Source organism: Vespa crabro, chromosome 6 (assembly GCF_910589235.1).
Source record: "Vespa crabro chromosome 6, iyVesCrab1.2, whole genome shotgun sequence".
In the NCBI taxonomy this organism is placed as follows: Eukaryota; Metazoa; Arthropoda; class Insecta; order Hymenoptera; family Vespidae; genus Vespa; species Vespa crabro.
In genome coordinates this window covers 2688211-2713036 of record NC_060960.1, presented here as the reverse complement: position 1 = coordinate 2713036, position 24826 = coordinate 2688211, and the positions used below count along the sequence as shown (strand labels likewise).

General features: G+C 28.7%; 6 protein-coding genes across 13 annotated transcripts in view; 3 read left to right on the top strand and 3 right to left on the bottom strand.

Moving 5' to 3' along the window:
- Positions 1-126: 126 nt before the first annotated feature.
- On the bottom strand, positions 127-1824 carry LOC124424940 (coiled-coil domain-containing protein 115-like). 2 transcript variants are annotated; one of them, XM_046964591.1, is made up of 2 exons: positions 1705-1824; positions 127-905 (listed from the first exon to the last, which is right to left on the bottom strand). In XM_046964591.1, the coding sequence occupies exon 2, from the start codon at positions 740-742 to the stop codon at positions 248-250; it is 495 nt and encodes a 164-aa protein (XP_046820547.1). In that variant the 5' UTR covers positions 743-905; positions 1705-1824; the 3' UTR covers positions 127-247. The 2 variants fall into 2 exon arrangements, with proteins under 2 accessions (XP_046820547.1, XP_046820546.1); XM_046964590.1 differs by lacking the exon at positions 1705-1824 and adding an exon at positions 1108-1246.
- Positions 1478-3005, top strand: LOC124424939 (MRG/MORF4L-binding protein). The gene is made up of 4 exons (XM_046964589.1): positions 1478-1618; positions 1764-1885; positions 2012-2372; positions 2467-3005. Exons 1-4 carry the CDS (start codon positions 1513-1515, stop codon positions 2619-2621), a joined length of 744 nt encoding a protein of 247 aa, XP_046820545.1. The 5' UTR covers positions 1478-1512; the 3' UTR covers positions 2622-3005.
- A 129-nt stretch (positions 3006-3134) lies between these two features.
- LOC124424941 (40S ribosomal protein S28) lies at positions 3135-3615 on the bottom strand. The gene has a single exon (XM_046964592.1). The coding sequence runs from the start codon at positions 3549-3551 to the stop codon at positions 3354-3356; it is 198 nt and encodes a 65-aa protein (XP_046820548.1). The 5' UTR covers positions 3552-3615; the 3' UTR covers positions 3135-3353.
- A 1330-nt stretch (positions 3616-4945) lies between these two features.
- On the bottom strand, positions 4946-8666 carry LOC124424998 (stromal membrane-associated protein 1). Of its 2 annotated transcripts, XM_046964715.1 has the most exons (9): positions 8426-8666; positions 7680-7813; positions 6774-6941; positions 6422-6626; positions 6104-6364; positions 5715-6007; positions 5509-5646; positions 5310-5434; positions 4946-5219 (listed from the first exon to the last, which is right to left on the bottom strand). In XM_046964715.1, exons 1-8 carry the CDS (start codon positions 8541-8543, stop codon positions 5318-5320), a joined length of 1434 nt encoding a protein of 477 aa, XP_046820671.1. In that variant the 5' UTR covers positions 8544-8666; the 3' UTR covers positions 4946-5219; positions 5310-5317. The 2 variants fall into 2 exon arrangements, with proteins under 2 accessions (XP_046820671.1, XP_046820670.1); XM_046964714.1 differs by having other exon boundaries at positions 4946-5434.
- Positions 8667-9846: 1180 nt separating this feature from the next.
- LOC124425046 lies at positions 9847-15271 on the top strand. 2 transcript variants are annotated; one of them, XM_046964814.1, is made up of 7 exons: positions 10495-10792; positions 11652-12134; positions 12726-12874; positions 13942-14231; positions 14312-14380; positions 14768-14887; positions 14992-15271. In XM_046964814.1, exons 1-7 carry the CDS (start codon positions 10731-10733, stop codon positions 15043-15045), a joined length of 1227 nt encoding a protein of 408 aa, XP_046820770.1. In that variant the 5' UTR covers positions 10495-10730; the 3' UTR covers positions 15046-15271. The 2 variants fall into 2 exon arrangements, with proteins under 2 accessions (XP_046820771.1, XP_046820770.1); XM_046964815.1 differs by lacking the exon at positions 10495-10792 and adding an exon at positions 9847-10471 and having other exon boundaries at positions 14768-15078.
- Positions 15272-18063: 2792 nt separating this feature from the next.
- The window catches only part of LOC124424584 (orexin/Hypocretin receptor type 1-like), a 19894-nt gene continuing 13131 nt past the window's right edge, over positions 18064-24826 (top strand). For 2 of the 5 annotated variants that reach the window (XM_046963863.1, XM_046963859.1), the window contains exons 1-3: positions 18064-18370; positions 20505-21076; positions 24532-24674. In XM_046963863.1, the coding sequence (XP_046819819.1) occupies positions 20760-21076; positions 24532-24674 (460 nt within the window). In that variant the 5' untranslated portion in view covers positions 18064-18370; positions 20505-20759. Of the gene's footprint in view, positions 18614-20389; positions 21077-24531; positions 24675-24826 lie in introns of all 5 variants that reach the window. The other 3 variants (XM_046963862.1, XM_046963861.1, XM_046963860.1) reach the window with 3 other exon arrangements.

The following is a 24826-nucleotide window of genomic DNA, read 5'->3' as shown; positions in this document are numbered from 1 at the left end:
TGGTAAACATACATAATAATATATAAATAGATATGTAAAATATTTTAATAGATATGTAAAAACCTAACACTCAATAGATGGTATAACATATTTTTTGCAATTTAAATTAAATAAAAACATTCTTGCTGTTTTTTAAAGTTACATTGTTAATATTATTATAAAATATTAATATAAAATAGATTGTATATTAATAAAATTATAATTAAAACATATTATCAAACAATGTATCCACGCATTTTCAACAGAATTATTCTGATTGTTTACAAAGTGCACTTTTCAAAAGATATAAACCTTTCAATTTATTTGAAATAAAATCCAATTCACAATGTATGTTTGCTATTTTTGTAGCAAGGTACACTGATTCTTGAAAACGTTTCTGAGCGGCTCTTAAATTTTGTGGAACTAACACACCAAACCATTTTATAGGATTTTGAATATTTTCTCCAAATTCATTTTCTTCCCTTAGACTAATATCAAAAGAAGGTATTGTATCCTCAGATTCTTTTATAAACTTAGATTCTAATTTAAATAAAGATGATATATTCTCTGTATGAACAGGAATTTGTAGAATACTAACATTCTCTTTACCACAGATATATCTTGCTTTAGCTAATTCTATATGTCCTGAACGAAATAGCAATTCCATTTGAACATTTGTAGAAACCTTTTCCTCAATTAGTTCCAAATTACGTAAAAAAAGTTTATCAATATCATTGCATATGTCGTCTATATTTTTCTGCATATTGTTGAATATATATCAATTATCTATATTTATTCTTTCTCTTAACATTTATAATCTTTAAATACGTTTTATGTATGTATGATTAACACAGTATTTTCAATAATGTTAATTAAAAGGAAAATGTAGAACACATTAAGACTTTTGATAAACAGATAAGTTTTACCTGAAATATAAGAAATAATATAAATATTGTGTAATTGTTAATAAAACATAATTGTAGATACAAAACAAAAGTATTATTCCTTTTTCCAATGAAATAACACAAATTTTGAAAAATGCCCCAAAATATATATATATATATATATATATATATATATATATATATATTTAAATATATATATATATATATATATTTAAATACATACCAAGAAATGTGACAATAAAATGTGTGACAAACTAATATTTTAGCAAATAATACTTTATAAACAATTTTGTCACGTGCAACGATAGGAGAGTTTTAATGTCATTCATGTTATACATTTACACATTCATAACCAATCAGTTTTTAATATTTTCAGGGCGCCACAAATGCTTGTATGTCTAAAAGTTTCATGAAAATTATGATGTCAAACGTTATAAAGTTTGAATAATAATAAAAATAATTTTTATAAAATATAAATATTATTATAGAATTTTCTATTCGACAACGATTTCCTTTCTTATAGGGTTTATTCAGTGCCCGCTATAATACTATATATTATACTAAACAACGGCGTGTTGTGTAGGGAAAGTAGTGGGAAGTATAAATTGACAATTTAATTTGTATTTTTATGATGGCTGTTAAAGAAAAGTCTGGAGAATCTACTGATGATATAGAATGGAATGTAGAAAATGAAATTAATCTTTTCTTTGCTATGAATGGTCATAAGCCAGTTGGTAAGTATAAATAAAGTAAAAGTGAATTCAGGTTATATTTTGTTTATAAGTTGTTTTATTATTATTATCCTGTGATTTTTACTTACCTATGAATTTTTTTATCAAATTTTTGTTTAGTTATCTATTTTATTATGTTTTTCTTTAGGTATTAATAAATACTTTCATATGGTGTGTATATGGGAAAAGTTTCGTGGTACAATTCATAAAGACGTGTCATTGAAAGCAATTTGGGATCATTTAGAATCAATGTATGATCTTATGGCTTTGGTAAGTTATGATATATAAATAAATAATTAAAAAAGAATATATATAATTATATAAATATTAGATCAAAACATTTAAATTTAACTTAAAGATATTTATTTTTCTACAAATTTCCTTTGATATAAATAGGATGACATGGAAGATTTGCCGTTTCCAAGTCATGAAATGGATTTTTCTCTTCCTGAATCAGAATATTTAGGGTCATTGAAATTAAGGAAAAAAGAAGAACCAGAAAGCAAATTAAAAGAACAAAGAGATAAATATAAAGAAATAAAAAAGGAAAAAGATATAAGGGAGTCATTTAAAAAAGAAACTATGTTGCGTGATATCAAAGGTACCAAAGATCTTGAAAAAAAGAAGGAAGATATAAAAAAATATGTTAAGGAAATAGATTTAAAAAAAGATAAGCTAAGGGATATGAAAGATTCAAGGAAAGAACATAAACTTTCTAAAGGCAGATCTAAAGGGAAAGATGAATTAGAAGAGATTGGTATGTTTTAACTTTTCAAATCTTTTGAATTTTTTAATGTTTTGTTTGATTTTGTAAATTGTATCATATATGCATTAATATTTTTTATTTTAAGCATCAAATGGAAAAAAAGAACGTAAGGATTCTGACTCTAGTCGTGAAAGTTTGAAAAGAGGTCCAAAAAGACCAACTAGACAAAGTGTGGATAGTTCGTCTAAAGCTTCCCCCAGTCCACGTGATACACCACCGTTGAAACGTCGAAGAATATAACAATACATTTTTTTATAAGATCACTTAAGTATAAGATAAAAATGGCTCTATTTCTTCTTATTTTTAGTTTAAGATATGTTTTAATCGTAATTGTATTTAAATAATTTTTTATAAATTTTGTCTAAATTGTCATTTAATTCTCTAGAAATTAAGATTTTTTATATTTTAGTTAGTTTGTAAAAATAGACTATCTTCATTTTTTTTTATAACAAATATATTTATACTTATAAGAAAGTTTTGATATGTGTACTGTAAATATATTAATACCTTGTTAGTAAAGTAGTTGTTTATTTCTACTACCATATATATGAATCTATTTTCTAAAAAAATTTCTTTTTTTTGAATTAATACTTTTAATTCAAGTAATATCATTATACAATTTGATACTAATATAGAATTAAACATTTTACAGACATCTTTATGTTATATCTTTTTAGACTATGTAAGTTATTAACCTTATACGTTAGAAATTAAAATGTATAGAATAAGAAATGAAAATAAAAACTCTTTATATTAGGCGATTACCAGACAAGATTTATTACAGAAGTCATAGTATGAATGTTGTTGAACAGACAGTTCGACTGATCCAAGTCATTGTATTTCTTTCCAGCAGTGATTATGATTGATTTCTTCTAGTGACAGTTGGATTAATAATCCACTTCAAAAGGAGAATTGGAATGATGAGATTTAATAGTTGGTAATCCTCTTAATATTTTTAAAAGATAGAATGTCTTATCGTAGTCTTCTTGCTTCTCTCTCAGATTCTAGCAAGGTTAGGAGGTCGCCTTCACGTACCGGTCCTTTTACATTTCTGATAATTTGTCGGTTTTGTTCTCCAAGGAATTCTACTTTTACTTGTGTACATTGTCCTTGCGAACCAGTGCGCCCCAATACTTTGATAACACGTGCCAATACTACAGGTTTATCCATGTTTCTTTCACGTGGCTTCGACGGGTCTACGTAAAGACGCTTTACGAAAGAGGAAGAACCGTTTCTGCTTTTCGATTAAGTAACTAAGATGGAAGTTTCCGTTAAAAATCTAAAGTTTCGTTCTTATGAAGCGATTGTAACCAATGATAACACATGGAGACTATAAAGAATTCTGATTGGTTAACAATAAACTTTAGTAGTCATTTTTTATTGCATTTAAGTGAAATACATTGGATTAATAAATATTATTTAAATATAATAAATATAAATTTACATTCTAAAATATTCTAAAATATTATTTAAATTCTTTTTTGAATAATTAATTTTAATTTAATTAAATATGTTTATATAATTTAGTATCATTAATGTATTTAGTTCTGGATTTAAATATATTTTCATTTTTGTAACTTTTCCTTTGTTATAACATGATCTTTTTTAATCATCTATATTTAAATTACATTATATTTCAAATTATTTTCTCTTAAAAATGAATAACTTCTCAAGAAGAGTAATTTACAGGAACAACTATTATTCAGATCTATTATTAGAACATTACATACAATAGTTTCATATAATAAGAATTAATTTTTTATATTTATACATATATAATTAATTAAACGTATATGAAAATATGAATATAATGAATATTATTCATATGACTTATTGTCAAGTATTAATATAACATTTTTTTTTATTTTGCAAAAATAAGTTTAAAATGACTTACTTCCAGGAATATATGGCATTGTCTCTGTATAAATAATTACTTTCACTAATCTGTAATAATACCTATGCAAATGTTTGACTTCATTTGAAAATAATATATGCATTATATTTGTTATGTGTATTATAATAAGAGAACAATTTTTTAAAAAGAAGCAATTTATACACAATATATCCTTTTTTATAGACATTGCTATTCTGCATTTTAAATATCAATAATAATAATTTCTAATTTCTCATTATAATTTACAATTTGGTTGCGTATCTTTTATTACTCTGGTGAACCATGAAATGTTAACAAAGTGAAATTTAATTGTATAATATAAAAAAAAAAGATGAAAATTTATACAATAAATTGGATATCATTACATTTGCAACTTTGCATTCTGCACACATAAAAAGAATTTAAAAAATTATAATCTGATCATATAGTTATAAATATTTAGGCAATAATTATTTTGTTTCAAGTATTTCGATGTATAATAAATGCATTATTTATTTCAATGAAAAATCAGCATTTAAAGAAATGTTGCGAAAAATGGTTTTAAGTCATATCTGACATAAATTACATCTTATAGTACATTTATTGTACTGCAAATACTTGTACTTATTTGCATGTATGCATGTCTTTTTATATCAAGAGTGGACCCCGAAGCATAAAAACTAAGTTCCAATTATTAAAATTCTCAATTTTACAATGTAATTGCTTAGTTACATACATGTGTTTTAAACAGTATGAATAACTTTTCACAATCAGTCTAACGTTCACCTTTATTTTTATCTCCTGTACTTTCAACAATGCTAGAAGTTGATAATGCTCCTGAAGAAAAATATAGTGATTCGCAGTACTTCTTTCATACAGGGATTGTTTTTCACATTATTTAATACTCGAATAGTGTTTCTTGTTCGTGCCTTCATTCAATTATTTCCCAACAAAATTTCCCATCTCTAGTATGGAAATATAATTTGCTGAGTAATAAATAGTTGACACTAATATATAACACTGAATGAAATAGTCAATCAACTAATCATAGCCACCATAATTTTTACTGCCATAAGTTAGTAGAAAGAGTTTGTCCAGGTAATGCAGTATTATTTGATTTTCCTGCAGTAGTTGAGAAATTCATTCCACTTAAAGACATCTGTGACATTTGTTGCGGCAACTATAATATTATATCATTAAATAATTTTATAGAGTTTGTTATTATATTATAGATTATTTATAATTTTTATATACCTGAGTAACAAAAGCTGTAGTAGATTGCTGTTGTTGATTTGCTAAATTAAAAAATGGGTTACTTCCAGGTGCTGGTTGAATATTTTGTGTCAACATTCCACCACTCCATCCATTATTAGTTTGTCCTAATTGCATCATCTATGACAAAGTATATATTAATTACATTGTACATGAAAAACAGAGTATAAGTTATTAAGTTTTTATACCATTTGAGATTGCATTGCAACACCAGTATTTGGTACACCATTTATTTGATTCATTTGACTCATATGTAAACAACTTCCTAAAGGATTAGTTACTACTCCTCCTATAGAAGTAGGATTTTGAGTAATTTGATTTTGATTGATTGGTACTTGACTTGTAACAGTCATTTGAGTTGGCATGTGGTTTAATTGATTGAAGGAACTTTGTGGATTTTGAAAACTGCTTTGTTGACCATAGGCAACTACACCGGGAACTTGTTGCTTATATTGTAAAGATTGTTGATTGAACATACTACCTAGAATGAAATATTAAATCGTATATTACTTCTAATGTAAAAAATATTATATATATATTTATATATATATAAAAGTTCAAAAAATCTATATAGTACCAGAAACTCTAAAAATTTGTTGTTGTTGAGGACTTGGTGTACCATACAAAGCTAAAATACTGTCTTTAGTCATTTTACTTTTTTCTTGAGATAATGGAACTGGCTGATCAAAGAAGTTTTCTTCTTCACTTTTACTTGTTGTTGCTTCATTTGTAGTATTACCATCAGTTGTGGGTGCTGATGTTGGTGGTGCAGATAAAAATGAAGAAAAGATATCATCTCCAGATCCATTTGCACTTGGTTGATTGGTAGTTGGAGCATCTGAAGATAAAGATTTTCAAAAACATTGTATATGTTATATCAAATAGAATAACTTACCAAGACCTAACAAATCTAATGTTGCAGCGTTACTTGTTCTTCCTAACTTAGGACTGACAGAACTTAATGGTTTTGGCAGTTGTGGCACTACTTCAGGTTTTTTTACAGGTGGAAGTACAGCCTGATTGGTGCTAGATTTTGATACTTCTTTTTTTCGTCTACGTTGTTTTTCGGCTTCTTCCTCAAGTTCCTTATCCCAATTTACCTATTTATGATATTAAAAAAAGTATTATGTATTTTTTTGGTTCTATATATACTGCTAAAAAAATGTCCATATTTTTTTATTTATATTTAAATAAAAAGATATGTTTGTTTATGTTTCAATATATCTATTCATCATATATTATTTTACCTTTGGCAAAGCAGGTGGTACCCATTCTCTTGCAATGTATTTTTTATGTTCATATTTCGCGCGTATAAAACTTTCTAAACTACAATCAGTTTGAGGTCTTCGGAAACTATCTGGAAGATTAGCTTCATATACTGCACGCGCTCGAGAATTTCCCATTTGTTGTAGACTCTGTTAAAATAGATATTATAAATTAAAAACGTAATAAGTTTTAATACTTTGAATTTTATTACAAGTGGAAATAAATTTAGTTCACATTTCATTTTACTATTATTTTTATATAGATTTTAATATTAAATAATTATATAATTAATACTGAATAATAATATTATATAATATTAAATATTAAATAATTTTTCTCATTGAAGATATTTTATATTTGATGACGAGCACATATACTCATAGATTGCAGTGACATCTAGTAAAATATTTTTCAAATCGTAAAGAATCCAATCATACTTAATCGATAAAATCGTTATAAAAGAATTTATTTTCTATGCTACACAATAGAACTACTAGGAATTAAATGGAGTATACATTTTTGAAATGTATCGTATATTATCTTTCTAAGATAATTATAAGAAAATTCCCAGGTAAATTTTCAGATTTATCATAAAAATTGATTGTATGTTTAATATCATAACAATATCACCTCTTTTCTATACATATAAAAAAATGAATTTAACAAAAATATATGCATATGTATTATCATAAAAAGAAATAACTATATGTCTTTGTTATTATGTTTCACAAAAAGAATTATTATTATTCGAATAAAAGTATATATTTAAAAGCTATATTCTTATCATTATAAGATTTAAAAACAAATTTAAGAAAATAGATGTAAAATTATTTGCAATAAATAATTTTATAAAAAGTTTATATAAAGAACATTAATTATAAGTATACCACAACTTGCTCTGGTGTCCATGTATCCAAATTAACAGATTTAACTTTGCTTATATGAACACCAAGATTTCTATGTATCCCAGCACAACGAATACATAAGAATATACCTAAATTCCAACTAGCCCATCTTGGCCCTAGAAAAATATAAATAATGATGCACATTTTATTATAATTTAGTATAAAGACATTATAATAACTTTATAAATCCTGAATATATTTTGATTAATTAACAAAATAAAAAGAAAGAAATAGAAAGAATAAAAAGGAAAAATATAAAAATGATCTTTATGTAGAAGAAGCAAGAAAAATGTGTATGTGTCAAAACTAATAATTTTATCATATATACGTAATATTATTGACAGACGTCAAAATGAGGAGGGAACATTAAAAAAAAAAAAAAAAAGAAAAAAAAAAAGTCTATATAGATTGCACTATAATCATAATAAGAATTTATTGAAATTTTTTGATTTTTGCTTGAGAGTATGAAGTGATGTTAACGCGTTATTACTGTCATTCGGTTCGTAGCGAAGAAATTAAAAATCCATAATCGTCTTGGAAAAGTGAACGCGGAATTAGGTCGAAGGAAAGTAACGAAATCGATGAATTTTATTATAGAAATGTCGTTAGATTTATAAGTGTTCGTTCATTTTCAAAATGATAAAAGATCTTATAGTTAAATGATTTTTGTATCGTTCACTCGCGCATATCGCGAGATATCCTTTGGAAATTCTTGACGACAAACGAACCTTTCGCATCGCAGTCAACACAGTACTTGTTGTCTTCGTCTCTTAACATTTGATTTAAGAGGTTTTGACATTTGTCTTGGATTTGTTTGGCACGTTCTTTCTCAAGGCGGGACGTCATTCTTGCGGCGGATCCACGTAATGACTCTCACCGTACACGACTCCAAAACAATGTTTTTTCTTTCGCGTCGCGAACATACACGATCGAACAGTCCAGGGGTAGAGTATGGTGCAATGGCCCAGCGGACGCCCCCAGTCGTTCTTATTGCCAATTAGGAAAACGTCATGAATCTTGGAAGGATTTCATTGGTCCTTTTAACAAGCATAATAAAGTGATACAATAGATAGTGTTACGAATAGAAAAATTTATTTAATTAGTTCTAATAATTTGTGTTTTCTGTTATAAATTGGTATTTTTAAATAATTGAGTTTGTTATATCTTTCCTCTTCAGTGCCATTGTATCTTAAGTTAGCGCTACGTGGCGCTTTAAGCTGATTGGTCGATTCAAGAAGCAGAAGCCAATTGTATGCTTCGTATTTATCCGGCGCGGGATGCATAATACTTTTAAAAGTTCAAACCATATATATGTTGTGTGTAATAATTTATTCAATGTTACATTAGATTTAACATTTCTATGTTATTTTAGATTATATTTTAATATTGTTACATAGATTTCTATAATATTGTAGAGATTATATAGAAATTATATATACATAAAATTATATATATATAATTTATATATATATAATTTATATATATATAATTTATATATATATAAAATTTATATATATATATATATAATTTATATATATATATATATATATATATATATATATATAACAAATTCTGATATACTTCGATATTTCAAGTGTTTTCTCTTTTGATTTTTCTCCTTCATTATATTCTGTAATTTTATACTTACATGTATACTGCTATTCATCATATAAAGTATCTCTTGCACGATCTTATGAACGACGATAAGTAATTGGAAGTGTATGCGGTATGACAATGTTGTTTCAAAGAAATTTATCAAATATGTGATGATCTTGATGTGATTATTTGTTCATATAGCAAGTATAGTAAAGAATGTTTATTATTAAATATTGCATTTTGAATTATTTATTATCAAGTCGTCTTTCAGTAACGTTTACGGTGATAAAAAAAAGACAAATAAATGTTATTACTCCATTTCTTATTATTTTTAAATCAAAAAAATATTAAATAATAAATATTTAGTAATGACATCGTATAAGCTTTCTGATCATCCAAAGATGATAATAGTTAGACGAGATAGTTCAAGGTTACTGTAACATGTAATTTATAAGTATCGCGTGCCACTTATAATTGTAATTACTTTGAAAAGAATTATTATTTTTACGTCGTGACGATTTACGATCAACAGCTGTTGCTTCCCTTGACATTTTTATCTTCATATTTTCATAACATTATTCTTCGACTTCGTAGTAGTCCTCTTATGGATTATAAGACCTTTGTTAATGGCCATTGAAACCTTCGTTATTTTGCTATGTTATGTGATTCCCAATACGTTTATACGTGTATAACTCGAGATCCGTATCGTTTTCGAAGTGCTTCATCGTTTCGACCCTTCAACACTTATCCATATTATTTATCTAACCCCATTCGACAAAGACGAAGTTGCCCTCGAGGTAGGCCGAAGAACGTGACATTCTCGAAACTATTTTGCTGGAAAAGGTTATAGAATGAAAGAAGGAAGCCTCAGCGTATTCAAGCTGTCGAGCAATAGGTAGTTCTAGTTTTGTAGTAGTAGTCATCGCGTCGTCGTAAGGGAAAGATCGTACCACAAAGAATTTACATGTAGGAGTTTGAACAATTTTTTCTAAGTTGACTTACCTATCTCATTTATCGGTACAATCGCATTGTTTACGAATACTTAGAAACTCGAATGATAATAAAAAACGTTGAACATGCATAGAATTAGTAATGGTGATGTTACATTTTTCCCAACAACAAGTGTACAAATTCAATCAAGAGAACAGGAAGGAAGGAAAGAGAATTATTTCATAGAGGTAACATTGATTAATAGCACGTTACTCCGATTTAAATTCATATTAAACAAGATTCAATTTTCACTTTTGTTATTAAAATTTGATCTTTTGCACGCCAGCTATATCTCATCGATGCATTTTTTCAACGTTAATTTCATAACTTTAGGGGAAAATTAAATTTACATTGCAAATATATTCTTGGAGATTTTTTTCCAGGACATTGCATCGACCTGAAAAATGGCTGCCATCCATCCCTTCCAGAAAAGAGAGTTAAACTCGAATGTACTGGGTCCTGGACATGTTTCATTATTCTCTGCACTTCAGTACTGTAAAATTATTGACGTAAAAACAAAAATGAAATATCAGCTAAGATCTCATCTTTGTTTTCGCGATTAAAAAAGATATACAGGCACTTTTACGATCGTTCAAACTCCTACAGGCCTTTAAATTGTACATGTTACGCGCTAAAGATGAAAGGAATAAATCGGAGGAAAAAAAAACGGTCCTTGATTTTTTGCTCGTAAATCATTCTAACAGTTCATTGTACATGTCGAGAGATAATCTATGCGATATCCGGTATATTCCTTATCGTCCTAGTATTTTCATTAATCTTGATGACATCCGACGATGGACTCGAATCGATCTGAAGGATAGCATGATTGGGGATTTGCTTCTGGCTTTAAGTACTCTTTATCTGTATTGAGGGTTCAGAATCTTGTTTTATTTAGATATTTATTAAGATTATCATAGGATTCACAGATATCATCATTAATAGAATGTATAATAGATATACGTATATTCTACATATACTTTATTAGTTATAGATTATTTTTTATATCTGTATTTTATATTTTTATATCGTTCGTTTTTTCACATATAGTTTATATGATAGATCTAATTAATACGATTTGTATAAACGTGAGTTCAAAAATTTCTAAATAATATATGTAGGATAGATGTAATCGTTATGTATGGGGATTTCTCGATCAATAGGAGAAAAGGCGCGTTTAGAGTTCAGTTAGTTTTCCGATTGCTTTAGCAACTTCAACTCTAGTATAGTAGCGTATTAGGAACTACGCATTTATCTAAAGAACGTTTCGTTATTACCAATTTTTGTTTTTCTGGTACTACCATCGAAATATTTCACTATTCAAAAGGATGTTTATTACATTGTTATCTTATTATATTAATTTCTTTCCAGAATAGAAAGTTTCGTAGAAGAGAGCTCGGTTGGATCTCGAAGAATGGCAGGATTGACTCGTGACATAGAACCTTTTTTACAAGCTTCGAGACTCTTCGGATGTGGACCACACGTTATAACCGAGGAAGATATTTTAATTACGAGACGTGGCATGATATACACGTTTTTATGGATGTCCATATATTTGAGTACCTGTGTAATCGGCCTCTATTTAATAATCATCGATACTGAACTCGAGTACAAGAGCTTATTATTGACCTTTGCGAGAACAGGTTTATCTTACATTTGTCTCTTTACCGATGCTATTCTCTCGATTACTTGGAATTGGAAGATTCATGCTGCCTTCGCCCAATTACGTAACTTCGATCGCACCACGAGATTTAACGAACGTCCAACTAAAAACAATAACACTCGTCGCAAGTGCCAAGCTTTAGTTTTAATTACTTTCTTGGTTTGGTTTGCCGTTGGGTATACGAGCTACTGGTAAGATACTCGGGAAATTCTTTTTTACGATATTTTTACGTTCTATGACATTTCATGGCTTCGGAATTATAAGCAACATCATATTCTTATCTATTTATTTCTTTTTTCTGTTTTTATTCGTCATTATATGACGTTAGTTACGTTTTATTGTTTCTTATTTTAACGCGGAACTAACCATGGACATTGGATATGTATTTTCTAGGTGATATGTTTATATGATATAAAATAGAACTTATACACAGAAATATCAGTCAATACTAGAATATAAATTCACCGTGTATTTCTTGACAGCTTTAACACAAATTATAATAATTTGCCATATATCTTTTCTCATCGCTTCAATTAATGTTTTTTCATAGTCGCATCGAATTGAATTAGATAGACTTTTTACCTTTAATCTTACAATGTAATCTTCCATTCTTGATTCGTGCGTATTTCTTACATTTCCTCTTCTCTCTCTCTCTCCTTTCCTTCCCTTCTCTCTCTTTCTCTCTTTCTCTCTCTCTCTCTCTCTCTCTCTCTCTCTCTCTTTCTTTCTCTTAAATTATTGTGAGTATATGCGCGTAGATGTATATGTATATATGTACATAGTTGCGAAGAATCTGCGCCGATGTTCAATGGGATTACTTATGGGATGGTAAACGCGGCGATATCGATGCAGCTATTGAAATTTGTGGGATTGTCTTTTCTCCTCTATCAAAGATTTCGAAAGCTCTGTGAGATATTGTTACTTCCTGAAGGTAAGTTCATTCCCTGACATGCTATTCTAATTTTTTTTCATCGAGGACATTCTCTATTTATTTATTTACGCCTTTTATTTGTCACATGTTACGATCGATTCGAAACATAGAACGAGAAAATGAGATCGCTTCTTGTCTTCTCTATTTTCTTATTTTTTCTTTTTTTCTTTTTCTTCCTTTCTGTTTTTTTCTAGCTTATAAATCTTCATTTTCTTTATCGTAAATGCACACACACATACACATATACACACTATTTGGTTTCCTCTTAAAACGGTAACTGGTCGTGTGATGTCGTTTCGTCACATATCTTAAAGAAAGCTACCAAGCTCGTTTCTAGGTTGACAAGTAATCGATTGAACCCTTTAATGTTCTTCTACACACGTAACATTGATATATATCAAACATTGTGAATAAAGAATTAATGTACGAGACGAGTTTCATTAACGATCTAAGTTTTTCTCTTTTATTATGTCTACTTAATGTTTTTTCAAGTTTCCCGAACTCTACAAGATAATATGTATATATTAAAGTACTTTATTTCGAACTTTAATAATGATTCGTTTTCGTTATTATTCCTGGAACAATTTATTTCAATTAACAATTAATATGAAGCTACTTTATCAGACTATCTTTTTAGTTAAATTAAGCGTTAAACGAAGTATCGTTCGGCTGATATATTATTCCATAAATCTATTGTAAAAACATTTCAAATGGTATGCATGTATATACTAATATCAAGAAAGTATATATATTGTTAAGATATATTAACATATATTAATATATATTTATAACATATATTTACATCAAATATATCTAACTTGTTTTTCACACACGTTTCATTAAATTTTTACCTTTACGCGGGATCACGTGTGTACCAAATTTATTCTATTCTGTTTCCATAATTAAAAATATTTAGTTTCTCTTGTACACGCAATGGGTTTTAATATAATAGTAAATTTATTGATAATAAATTAAAAAAGAATATTTCTACCTTCGAAAATAATTCCTTTTTTACTGTTTTTATCGCATCAGCGTTTTATGTTAACGTTTATTATTTAATACTGCAGATGGAAAGATTATGGTGTTGGAACGAGCGAGAATGAATTTTCGGTTGGAAGAAATATGGTGGTTACATTGTTGTTTGTCAAACGCGACTCAAATTATAAATTCGGTTTACGCGGCTCCACTTTTCTTTTGGATCATCAGTATGTCTTTTAATACTCTTTCAAGACTTTACACGATCAATGGACGTGACGAATTGTCGACTTTGTTACTGGTACGAGAATCCTTGTTGATTTCTGCTTGTGTCGGGAATCTTTTTCTGATCATAGCTATTTGTCATGCTACGGCATCTCAGGTGAGCTTGGTAAAGTTAAAAACGAATATTCTATTTGAATTTCCATACAAATAATGCTATATCATATTTGATATTTCCAGGCAAACGATGTCGGAAAAATTGCCTTTTCCCCACTTTCCTCAGTCATCGGAAAACGAAATTTCACTCAGGTGATATCTATCGGAAAAATGTGTTCCTTTTAATTTCTTTTTTCAAACATTTTCGTGTTTGTGTTCTGTTTCAATTTAAAAGTTCTCACGATCTTCATAGAAATCGAAGATCTTTCAAGTTCGAATTTCAAGATTATTCTCGTCCTACGTATTATTCGTTTGCTTCTAGATTATCGTTGTTCTTCGATAGTTAATTACAATGAAATAATTAAACCGAAAGATTACTTTTATCAAAGCATTGCTTTACGATGTTTGTTTTCGTAGTTCTCTTTTTTTATCTTTTTCTTCCTCTGTCTTTCTCTCTCTCTTTCTCTCTCTCTCTCTCTCTCTCTCTCTCTCTTTTTCTTACTCTTTGTAACCTTATCGATCTGCTTCTCGTAATTACAGGATAACATCGAGGCTGCGGCATATTTTCAGCTAAGGAAAGTCTATTTTTTCGCTGCTGCCGGCTTGATTCGCATCGATCTGTCTCTTCTTCTTTCCGTAAGACGATACGAAGCTGAGAAAGTTAATATAACTCAGTTTTTTTTTTTACTGAAAAACATATACCTACATAATGTCATATTGTTTTTTCATCCATGATCAATAAATATATCATTTTACTTTCACAGATAGCTTCAGGAATAATGACATATCTGGTGATTCTACATGCCAATAACGTGTGATCTCCTACATCGAAGATGAACTTCCACGTTGATTCCCACTCTACGATTAATTTTCACGTGATAGAACGTTTTGTTGTCATTCTATCGATGCAACCAATATTATTCGAAAGAAAGAACCTCGAGTAGCCGGAAAGAACGAAGTGGTTGGATTAAATGAATCGATTAGTTCGATCTAATTTTCATTTAATAATCATTTATAAGCTTCGTTTCACCGCATTAATTATTGTATATATATATAAATACATATATCATATATCATATATCATATATCATATATCATATATCATATATCATATATCATATATCATATATCATATATCATATATGTATATCAAGTATGTGAAAGCAATGTTTTGTTAAAGAAAAACTACGAAAAGAATTTTGAAAGATCGATTAATAAAACATTTTCGTAGTTATTGAAACTATTATTAGTTATTATAACAAATACGACGAACATTCGATAGAATTGTGAATTTCCAAGGATGCCCTTGAATTTCAAAGTCAAGAGGAGGAAGAGAAAAGGAACAAGGAGAAGAACTATGGACAGGGTTGACGAAGTATAGAAAGGATGTTAAAGTTGATGTAGTTTCAATTGGCTTTTGCCATCAAATGATATGTCGCCGTTGTAGACAGAAGCAACGATATCGACGTAATGAGATACCTATGAATTTCGCGCGCTCTATCTCTCTCTCTCTCTCTCTCTTTCTCTATCTTTCTTTCTTCTACGGTAGAAGTTGTCGTGTTGGAAAATTCACAAAGCAATAACTCTCGATTTCTCTTTGTTTGTTGAACGTGATTTCAAATTAAACTTATCGATCGAAGAAGGAATTAAACTAAATTCAATATTATGATTACAAGACTAAATAAAAAAATCATTTGATTCTGTTTCACGATGAATGCATTTGTTATTTTTTTTACGGCATGGTAATCAGATGATTTTTTTATTAATTGGAACTTTATCAAATTACACGTATCACGAATAAATAAATTATCGGATCGTAAAGCTATTAAGTTCGTACTGCCTAAATGATGATGTCGACAACTGGTTAATGTGTGTTGATGTTATTATATTATAAATATCGTATCTCATTGCGGTGTAATATACATCGTACGATTGGATGCAGAACAATTGATTATTTTTAATTATAGAGTATCTTGATTATAATATAAAAATGCGATAATATTATTTTAATATAAAATTAATGATACGTCTATTTTATAGTAAATGTATATACAGTTTACAACGAGATACGATATATATATATATATATATATATATATATGTATACATATATTTTGTGGGCGTTTCTATATTCAGAGATAGCCGAGATTAATAAAAAACTAAAAACAGTTCATATTATTATGAAAAATAGTAGTATACAGAATGTTGGTTTTTACTCTGACGTAGTTACGACGACTCTTTGCCTGTTTTTCTTAAGATAAACTTTATTTATCGCTCCGCTGTTCTTTTCTCACGTACGCCCCGTAGCCTTTTTCATCTCCACTCACATTCGTACATATGTATTCGGCTATTCTTATCACTCTTTATCCTATTCCTTGTTTCGTTGCCTATCTCATTCATGCTGAATTTATATTTCACTTTCTCTCTCTTCCAATTTCAACTCTTTCTCTATCTTTCATAAACAATGCACCTTACAAAGGATAGACCATGGTCTGTTCGACTGTCGACTGATTTGTTTCAACACACACGCACGGAGCTAACTAATGCTAGAACTTTCTATCTTTTTGTCCGACTCCCGATAGACTTACTTATCTCATGCACGCATACACACAGCTAACTAACTCCAGAACCTTCCATCCCTTGTTTAATTGCCGATAGGCTTATCTCATACACACATACACAGGACTAGCAAGCTCTGGAACCTTTCACCTAAAATATATATATATATATATATATATATATATATATATGTGTAATTACATGCCTATTGAATTAAAAAAAATCATATATTGCAATAACATTTACATCAATAATTTTTCGATTGAGCGCTGATTCATTGAGCATCGTATTTGGTGAACCACATCGTAAATATTTTTGTAACAAACGATGATCGTTAGATTTCGTTCTACTTTATGATCGTTCAAAGTCGAGCAAAGTAACTCGATAAATATATAAGAAAATCCAAAAGTGAAATATTTTGGTTTACTTTTACATTGAAGATCAAGAACGTAAACAAAAGTAAAATTTCAATAAAAATGAATATCATGAAACTTTACATAATTATCAAGCACGTATGTTATCTACATAATTATCAAGTAAGTATGTTATCTGCAATATATAAAAGAACGAATCATGTGCAATAAAAATTCATGAAAAATTTATAAATTTTTTTTAAATATGTAGAAACATTAGGTTACCCAATAAGTATCTAATATTAGAATTTTCAATAATAGAAAATACTACTGTTGTTTATTTAGATATAAAATACTGAGGGTGGCTTTATTAACATTACTTATTGGCTAATCCAATGTATACCTATCGAAAAACAATTCATAAATAATTCGAGCCAATAAATAATGTTAGAATTTTGTGTACAAAATACTAGTTGTTTATTTAAAGATATGCAATTCTGAAAATGGTTTTGTTAACATTATCTATTTATTGGTTAATCCAATGTATTTCGATTGGAGAACTATTCGCAAATAATCTTGAGAAGATGTCGATATAAAAGATCTTGATTTTCGTTATGAAAGCGCGAAGGATGAAGAAGAGACGAAAAGATGAAAGACGCAGGCGCGTTCTCGGCTATGAAGTGTAGGTGGGTTCGTTTATACGAGTACGTCGGCGCCTTCGACACCTTCGGCGGGAGTCACGATTCTGTTCCCTTCAGTATGCCACGATTCTTCTTTCTGTTTTGTTGTCGGCGACAACGAACGAAAAAATTCGTGGCACGCGTTGAAATAATAACTATCGGTCATCGCGAATAAATTTTATTTTATAAATCCTATTTTTCTTTTTATTTTTTCTTCTCCACTATTTATTTCAAACGAGACAGAGAAAAAGAGAAAAAGAGAAAAGAGAGTGAAGAGAGAGAGAGAGAGAGAGAGAGGAGAGAGAGAGAGAGAGAGGAGAGAGAGAGAGAAAGCAAAAAAAGGGAGAGAGAAAAGAAACCATAAAGAAATCGAAATTTCGATGAAGGACCTTGCGATAAAATTAGGATCTACCGAAAATCGAACATGGCGATCATAGAGAAAGAATTTCTCTCTTTTAATTTTGGTGATGACGGTGATTAGTTTAATGGATCTGGGAAAGATTCTGCGGTTATTATAAATGTATATGATGTGTGTATTATTATCGATTGAGGTAAAATTATACCATTATCACGTTGCGTCAGTGTAAGATAGTGTTCGCTAAAGTGCAATGTTGAATATAAGTTTATAATGAAATTGATATGCGTTATCTGTTATCTGAGGAAAAATTGAGTAACGTTTGTTGTGATTTTGTGATTTTGTATAATATTGAGGAAAAAGTCGTCTTTTTAATTTTATTACGTATCTAATATTTGTAATATAAAAGATATTTAACCCTCATTTATGTTATAAATGAGTAAGTAATTAAGTTCTCCCGGTAATAATGAAGTTACATGATACACAAAAAGATAAAAAAGAATGTATATATATAAGATGTGTATATATATATATATATATATATATATATATATATATATATATAATATATATGAATACATATATACGGAGAGAAAGAGGGAGAGAAAGAGGGAGAGAAAGAGAGAGAGAGAGAGGGGGGGGGAGAAAGAGAGAAAGAGAGATACATATATAATATCCATGGATGAAAAGTTCTAACACGAAATTAAATTTTGTCGATATTGGTAGAATATGAAAAAAAATCGATATTTTACCTTATTTCTTAGTTCTTTTGTGAAAAAACTTTTTCCACCGATGAACCTTCGTGGAATTTTATTTATTTATTGATGAATCGTTTAAGATATACATATTTTAAGTTAATTAGATATTACACACTACAATTTTAAATGAAATGGAAGACAAAAGAAGAAAAAGAGCTAATCCGATATTATCGCGTCAATCAAATCAACTGTATAAATTGAATATATTCGAATCTTTATTAAAACAAGTTCTTTCATATATAAGGAAATCGGAAAAATTACAATGAAATCAGACATGATCAGATTGTAAAAAAATTTGTTAAAATACATTGCACTTTAAATTGTACAAATATAAGTACTTGGAGATTTATAGTACTAAGATCAAAACAAAAAGTATTCCATGTTCATTTTTTCGATTAGTCAATCGATGATTTTTTAAAAATCTTTTTCGATACCTATCGAGTTTTTTAAATTGCTTTTAATCCGATTGATCTTATTAAAGGAGTATAAAAAATTTCATTTCAATTTTCATTCAATTAAGCATGAGAATTTTCTTTTAAAGAAGCAATCGTTTTAAAATTAATGATCTTTTAATAATATTTTCTAACGAATCGACAGAACAAAGAAGGAATTACTAGAAAAAAGAAAAGAGAGAAAAAAGGCACGAGAAGTGCGTACTATCGGGATGAAAATTCACTTCCGTTAAAGAAGAACTTGACGTTTAATTGATCGCGAAAGAAAGAATGGAATATAACGAAGCGTACAGGACTCGAGTGTACTTCCTATTAAAGTTTGAACAATACGTTGACAAACGTATGAGTAATAATGGAAGTCAAGGAATTCTATTATCTGTCATATTGAGTTTAGTTTTGAAGAATTTCGACGATATGACGTCAAGACGAAAGTAACGCTTGCACTCTAGCGAATTATATATATATATGTATATATATATATATATATATATATATATATATATATATATATATCTTTTTTTTTCTTTTAATATTATACTTGCCAAGTCCTCGAGAAATTCGAGTAAAAAGAAAAGAAGACGCATATTCATTTCCTGATGTTCTTTCAGACGAATCGCATGTTAAAAGATTTCTTTGGGATTTTATAATTTAAAATACATCCGGTGTGTTTTGCTTCTTTTTCAGTCAACCGCATCTACTTTACATATTTTTATACGGAGTATCCATAAGAAATATAATTTTTCTCGAAAGAAAGAAATCCGAAAACTAATTTAATTAAAGAATTAACGTCCACTGATTACATTTTCTATATATCTTGAACTTGATCACTATTTTATTCTATTAACTAATTGTAAATCGAATTGATACGTAACTCAATTGAATACTTCCGTTTAATTCCATCTAATAATTTACCATAACATTATTTATTTCAAGAATATTTTATACATGTGTTTTAGTTATTATTAGTACTTACGATAATTCATTTAAACTTTCAATTATTTCTAGATATTTCTTAATAATTTTTGTCCGATCACGTCTTGATCTTCTAACAAATATTCACAAGTTCATCGTCGAACCATTAAACCTTTTTCTTTTTCTTTTTTTTTTTTTATGAAAATAGACACGCCAGCTTTTGGCTACACCCTTCAAAAGAAAAATGTCGAAGGTGAAAGGATCTTTAGATATACTCGAAAAACTACCGATGTTTGTATTGCGGTAGCTGAAATTTTCTTTGGATTATCTTGATCTAATCTCGTGGGAAAGAATCTGAGAAAAAGAAAAGGAAAAGAAAGAGTCAAAGAAGGTCTTGAATGTGGATAATGGTGATTATCTCTTGGGATACATAGGAAGTATCTTACCTACGGGAATAACAACTATGACACATTCGCTACGCGATTCTTTTTGGTTTGATGCTGGAATATATAATGGGAGTACAACAACGATATCAACGTCAACGACATCGACTATAACGCCGTTCGTTGGCACAACCATGACGACGAATTCTACAACTGCTACTTTTGTATACGATCAAAATGCAATTGTAACCAATATGATGTGGGAACTATACGATAGTTTCAATCACGTACAACCGAATTATTTGTTAATTACTCTTTATGTACCGGTTATCGCATTAGCTGTCACAGCCAATGCACTCGTCATCGCCGTTGTCTTCAAGTATCATTATATGAGAAGGTATGTTTTTTTTTATTATTTCTGTCAATCATGAAAATAACATCTATGAACGATATATTATAAAAATATAATTGGATAATTTACTTTTTTTTATCGGATTTTGATTCATTAGCTGTAAATATTTATGAAAGTATTACTAAAATCTGAGTCAAAAGCGTTACTACAAATTATTTTATCGGATTGTTATGCATCGTTCGTGCATTATGTTATGTGATTTTACTTATAACAGAATAATAAAAACTGTCATAATAAGTTCACATAAACTTATCAGCTATAAACTGTATAATGTGACGATATAATATACCGAAAGCATGGAAACATAAAAACATAAAAAAAAAATAGATCTTTTTCGTTTTTCGTATATATGAAGATTAAAGACAAATGACGTATTGAGATATGTATTGACAGGTCAATGAAGATATCATTTTTTCATCTGCAACTCATACATCAGAGAAAATAACTGATTGTCGGTCGAACAAAGTATAATTGAATAATTTTATGGAAATTCGTACATATTATTTTCGATTGAAATACATCGAAGAAAAACGGAAGATTCTCGTTATCTCGAAGCTAGATAAATGAGGATATAAGCACTGAAAGTGCATGGAGATGAATGAGTGAAAAGAGGAAAAAAGAGATAGTAAAAGGAAGAGAGAGAGAGAGAGAGAGAGAGAGAGAGAGAGAGAGAGAGAGAGAGAGAAAGAGAGAGAGAGAGAGAGAGAAAGAGAGAGAGAGAGAAAGAGAGAGAGAGAGAAAGAGAGAGAGAGAGAGAGAGTGAAAGAGAGAGAGAGAGAGAAAGAGAGAGAGAGAATAAGAGGAAATATAAGGGGAGATCGTCAAACTTTATTTATTTTCGATCATATGCTAAAGTCAATGTTTATTTAAATCCACGTGAAAGAAGATTAAAAGATAAAAAAGATAATGTTTTTTTCTCACAATTAGAATCTATTTTGTTCTCTTTTCCTTTCTTTTTTTCTTTGATGTCGTAGCATAATAGTAAATAAAAGATTTTATTTCATCAGTGGTATAATTTACTCCACGGATGTTTTCTTTCTAAATATTATTGATCGTTTACTCGATGTTTATCTAATTAAATCCATATGGAAAAGAAAGAAAAAAGAAGAGAAAAAGATTTTTTGTCATAGTATTTTTTCTTCTTTTTTTTGTTTGATGTTGCAACAATAATAAATAAAGAAGTTAATTTCATTTAAATTAAATTTCGTAGAAATAATTATTTTACAGATACTTTATTCCTAGAATATTATCTATCTTTTATTTAGTTCGTGACCTTTCTCGTTGTTTGTACATAACAAACGATATTAATAATTGGTAGAATTTTAAAGGACAGGCGATGTCTTTATATTTATTGCCTAATTAACAGAATATTTACTTTTGGAGTAAATAACATTGCGCTTTTGAACAGGACGATTAATTACAAAGGAGAATTTCATATTCGAATAGTATGAATTATCGGAATAAAACATATCTCAATATACAATTACTTTGATAATAGGATAAGATTTGGACAAGTGAGAATATCGATTTATGAGACAATTGTAATTTAACCGTTTCAATGTGAGGGATTTTTGAAAACTTTTGATTAAAACAAAGTATCCCGATAGCGCTTGTATCAATACATATCGATAGATCCGAGCACATCATCAATTGAACCGATGATTATAAAAGTGATCTAATAATAAGTTAACAATAAAAACAAAAAAAATAACGGTCATCGCTATAGAATTATGAGATAAACTAATTTTTTTGTTAATTTTAAATTATTGTTAAGTCACTTTCATAATCACTAACTCAATTACGCAACACGTTCCGATACTCTGATACATTTCAGCATGAAATGTGAAGCGGGGTGGTTAAGTATTGGAATTTTTCTCAAAATATTTTTCTTTTTTTGAATTTTTTTACTCGAAATTTCGTACATTTCTCAGAGAATCGAATGACTTCTCTTCTTGCCAAAAAAAATATCTCTCTCGTAACTGAAGGCTTTTTCTACGTGTGTTTTTCTCACGTTCTTGCCCCTTATTTTTTTCTCTTCCTCTCATTCTTTTCATAAAGTTAATATGATAGATAGTAAATGGATTTAAAGAAAAAAGAATTAGGAACTATTTTTTTGTGAAAAATTTCATATAATAAGTTTTTAATAATTAAGTTAGTGAATTTTGCCTAAATGAATTATCGTTGAGTCATGAATCAGTCTGTGTCAGTTACATGTAGAGATTCTTAAGCGATTAGTATTCGATGAACGATGGAAGAGAAAATTTCTCGATAAAGAACTTGTAGGATGTAGAAGTATTTGAGGATGCAGAAGGCAAACTGTAAAGTGCTTATTTCCGACCGCGGCGGGTGCATCGTTCAAATAAACACTACGTACGCATTTATAATGGACGCACGAATGAACGAACAGAATAACGTTGAAGCAAACACATTGCCGCTTATTTTTCGAACGAAAATTATCGCCTTTGCTACGAAGTCTCCATTTCGTCTCGTCGTCTCAGCCGTCGGTGAAACCACTTTTACATTAACCACACCATTTTGGCCTATCCTTTTTTTTTCGTTAAAGATAACAACAGTGAAATAAGAAGTTACGATAGCCCCTACGAATTAAAACATTTTTATTATCGTCGTCCGATCGTTGATTGAATACGAAATAAAATTTTTATTTCGCAAATTTTATGAAAAATCAATTAATTCGTTGTTTGCTCATTATGAAATCGAATGGATCAATAATAAATTTCACGACATTCAAATGGAATAAATTTTTTTACACGATATTACAACGGCTAAATTATATTCTATGCCGAATAGAAGTTGTTCAGGTAGAAAAGTATTAGTATATACGTTTTCATGGATACCACACAATTCGATATCAAACGAATTACTATTTCAATTTTTCGAGTGGAAGAAATAGGTTAAATATTGGAATATAAATTGTTTTTATTTATTTTTTTTTAATTTTATTTTATCATTTTCTATATACGTATATACATATGTACATATATATTTGATAGAAAACGCAATGATCAGTCGATCGTTTGCTTGATTTGTTTTATATAATTGTTAAGCCGTTTATCTTGTTCCTGAATTGAAATGTTATTTTTAGTTTAAATTAATATTGTCCATTATTAAAATGTAATTTTTACGCACTCGTTCTTTCGAATAATTTATTCTTAGATAGATATAAATTTAAAGAGAAACGATAATATTATTCAAAAGTCGAAAAAACGAGTCACAGAAAATTACAATGTTTATTGTATCTATTAATGCAAGGTTCAATACATGAGTATACTATAAACACCATGCCTCTATTTGTTATAGTCAACCTCGCATAGGATCTGTTCTATTGACTCTCTGTATTCACTCCATGAGTTGAATTTTATCGCTTGTCATTCTAATGAAGATATACATACACACATAAGCAACTATTCTTTTGTTTACAGTGTTACAAATTATTTTGTGGTGAATCTATCCGTAGCTGATCTATTAGTGACTACGATTTGTATGCCAGTTGCGGCCAGCCAAGCAGTCTCGATTGTCTGGATTTATGGCGAAGTTATGTGTAAATTGTCCTCATATCTACAAGGTAAGTTTATTCAAGCTTTACGATTTCGTTTCTATCATCAAATTTTTATTTGATAAACCGATTAAAATACTTCAATCGTTGAAGAATTTAGTCTTTAAATGACATGAAACACTTAAGGCCCGATTGAAATAAATTAATTATACACAATATAT